This window comes from Eucalyptus grandis, chromosome 5 (genome assembly GCF_016545825.1).
Source record: "Eucalyptus grandis isolate ANBG69807.140 chromosome 5, ASM1654582v1, whole genome shotgun sequence".
Lineage (NCBI taxonomy): Eukaryota > Viridiplantae > Streptophyta > Magnoliopsida > Myrtales > Myrtaceae > Eucalyptus > Eucalyptus grandis.
In genome coordinates this window covers 12145064-12148135 of record NC_052616.1, presented here as the reverse complement: position 1 = coordinate 12148135, position 3072 = coordinate 12145064, and the positions used below count along the sequence as shown (strand labels likewise).

The 3072-nt window shown below is 51.0% G+C and overlaps 1 protein-coding gene across 1 annotated transcript; it reads left to right on the top strand.

Annotated features, from left to right (window-relative positions):
• Positions 1–767: 767 nt before the first annotated feature.
• Positions 768–2572, top strand: LOC104444211 (F-box/kelch-repeat protein SKIP25). Its single transcript, XM_010057850.3, has one exon. It carries the CDS (start codon positions 812–814, stop codon positions 2258–2260), a length of 1449 nt encoding a protein of 482 aa, XP_010056152.3. The 5' UTR covers positions 768–811; the 3' UTR covers positions 2261–2572.
• The last annotated feature ends 500 nt before the right edge of the window (positions 2573–3072 follow it).

Here is a 3072-nt window from a genome sequence, read left to right as displayed (position 1 = left end):
TTCATTTTCCTTCACTTCGGTCTGGACATCCACACAAGAAATGGATTTTCCTCTTTTTCTTTATAATGGAATTTGCTGTATAGAGATCCAACTCTTAAAAGTGAGGTATTGAAACTCTTTTTTAGTCTGCTTAATAACAGATTAGCCCATTTCAAAAAGACTTTTGAGATATGTCTACTATTCATGCATGACAATCTAATTGCAACGATGGCACATTAGATTTGGTGAACCTACAAGCAAAACATTTTATAGTAAGATATATAAAGTCTCCGTTCTGACGTACAGGAGAGACGGTTAAATTGACTAGCGTTCTCACCGCTCTTTGTTAAGAACAAAGAGAACACAACATATAGATTATTTGCACTAGTCGCTTTTAACATTGATGGAAGGGTATTTTTGGATCAAAAGTCAACTCAAAAATGACTTAATAATAAAATTAATACATGTTTAAGAAAACCTAAATCCGGTCAGCATCTTCACTCGATCATAAATAGAATTTAAGTTTTATTTTGAATCCACACTTGTTGTCACGTCATACTCCAAATAGGCGAAAAAAAAAAAACTATCTTCATTGAAGTGGCTACTAGCCTGTAACCCCAATCATGCCACAAGGGATGACTAGGTCAAGATTTATTCGAGTAAAATTAAAAAGATTCACAATCTAATTGAAATTCACATTAAGAGAAGATTCATGGTATACAATTTCTGAATGATATTTACTGTGAACCCAACTTAAATCACAAATTTTGGGGTACCTTTTCTATCCATTATGAAATCATGGTAATGCCCTCTTTGAGCAAATTGCCTAATAATGCCTTCGAATAGCAACCAAAATTTTCCTTATCGTTTAAAGGAAGAAAAGCAGCTCCTTCCCAAACAAAATCGTCATGAAATGGTCCCCCACCACCGTTATAAAATGCCTCACAATCTCAGCCATTCTTCCTTCCGCCCTGCCCTACACATGGCGAACGCCGTCGCTCCCGTCACCAACTCAACCCACTCCACCGCCCATGCCTCCGCCGCCTCCGCCGCCTCCTCCGCCTCCAAGCGCCGCAAAGTGGCCGACCACCGCGACGGGGACCGCCCCCACCAGCAGCCCTTGCTGCCAGGGCTCCCCGACCACATTGCCCGCCTCTGCCTCGCCGGCGTCCCGCCTTCCCTCCTCTTCTCTGTCTGCAGCTCGTGGCGGCGCGTCATCTACACCCCCTCCTTCCCTCCCTTCCTCTCCCTCTACGCCCTCCTCTCGCCCTCCTCGCCCCAGGACGCGCACCCCCCGTCCTCCCTGTCGCCGCCGTCGCGCTCGCTCCGGACCGATCCGCACCACCTGAGCAACGTCGAGTTCGCGACCTTCGACCCGATCGCCGCCCGGTGGCGCGAGCTCCCCCCGCCGGCCCCGGGCGCGCCGCTCCGCCTCCTCGTCACCCACCCCTCCTTCCTCTCGTGGCGCTTCCCCATCCAGACCGTCTCCGTCGCCGGCAAGCTCGTCCTCCTCGCCGCCACCGCCCGCGACTTCTTCCCGGCGATATCGCGCCCCCTCATCTTCGACCCGATCGCCAGGAGGTGGGCCTCGGGCCCGCCGTTCACGGCCCCCCGGCGGTGGTGCGCCGCGGGGGTCCTCGGCGCCGCCGTATACGTGGCGAGCGGGATCGGGTCCCAGTTCAGCACCGACGTGGCGAGGTCGCTCGAGAGATGGGATCTTAGCACGTCCGGCAGCAGAAACCCCGGCACGAGAAGGAAAGACGAAAGCGCGAATTGGGAGTGGAGGAAACTGAACGGGCTCAAAGACGGGCGGTTCTGCAGGGACGCCATCGAGGCCGTCGGGTGGAGAGGCAAGCTGTGCATGGTCAACGTGAAGGGCCACGCCGCGAAGCAGGGCGTCGTCTACGACGTCGCCGCCGACGCGTGGCGGGACATGCCGAAGGGGATGATCGGGGGCTGGCGCGGCCCCGTCGCCGCCATGGACGAGGACGTCATCTACGTCGTCGACGAGGTCCAGGGCGCCCTCAGGCGGTACGACGAGGCGCGCGACCGCTGGGAGGAGGTCATGGCCTCGGACCGGCTCCGCGGGGCCCAGCACGCCGCCGCCGGGGGCGGCCGGGTCTGCGTAGTGTGCGGCGGCGACGGCGGGATCGCGGTGGTCGACGTCACCGCCGCCCCGGCGAGGATGTGGGTGGTGGACCCCCCGCCGGCGGCGCAGGCCGTGGCCGTCCACATCTTGCCCCGGATGAGCAGCAGCGGCGATGAGCCGGAAGATCTGTGAATCAATCGAGGACCGGCGATCGGCGAGCAGCTTTGCTTTTTCCCTGAGTTTACCGGGGCAAAACGGTAATTCCAGGTCATAGATTTTTTTTTTTTCTCTTTTTTCCCCCTTCTTTTTCCTCTTATAGAGTTTTCTTCAATTTTAAAAAAAAATATGTCGTGCCCCTTTTCTTAGGTCAAAAAAAGGAGATATTTTGTAAAGCCGAAAGTGAAAATTCGTCGTCTTCCCGAGCGCCTCCCAGAGAAGGAAAATGTATAGTATATGTAGCAAAGATGCGATGCGACATGATATTGATGTTTTCGAATTCTTCTATGGTCGGGTTCTTTTTTTTTTTTCTTCTCTTTTGACGTGGCAGTTTTGATTTTGTCGAGAATCCAGCGCATTCGGATTAACAAAAAGAAAAACGAGTAAATACCGTAAATGAAATTTTAAATTATGCTCACCGTAATTTTAATTTTTTAATTTTTTCAATTTTTTCTTGCGTCGCGGAAAATTTTAAATTTGTACTGGCATGGCAAGTGGCCGGCAACCGTCTGCAACTTTGCAGTTGAAATCTGGATAACTACCTGCGGTCGGTCCGTGAAAGCTATTTTTTCAGCATTTGAGTGGGGTAAAAGCAAGCGTACAATGACAGGAATTATTATTCGAATTTAAAGTTTTTTTATCGATTAATTGTTTCAAATTATATAAATTATGTATATATGTTTTTTTAAATTAAGTCGTTCATTTTAAAAGGTGCAAAATAGTTGGAAGAGAGGGAGGGGAAAGTACTGGTGGTGGAGCAGTTAGTAGCGTGCTTGCGAAGGATAAGA

Bases quoted from the DNA above. Each gene is read 5' to 3' on its own strand.
- LOC104444211 (XM_010057850.3), top strand. From the start codon at position 812: ATGCCTTCGAATAGCAACCAAAATTTTCCTTATCGTTTAAAGGAAGAA.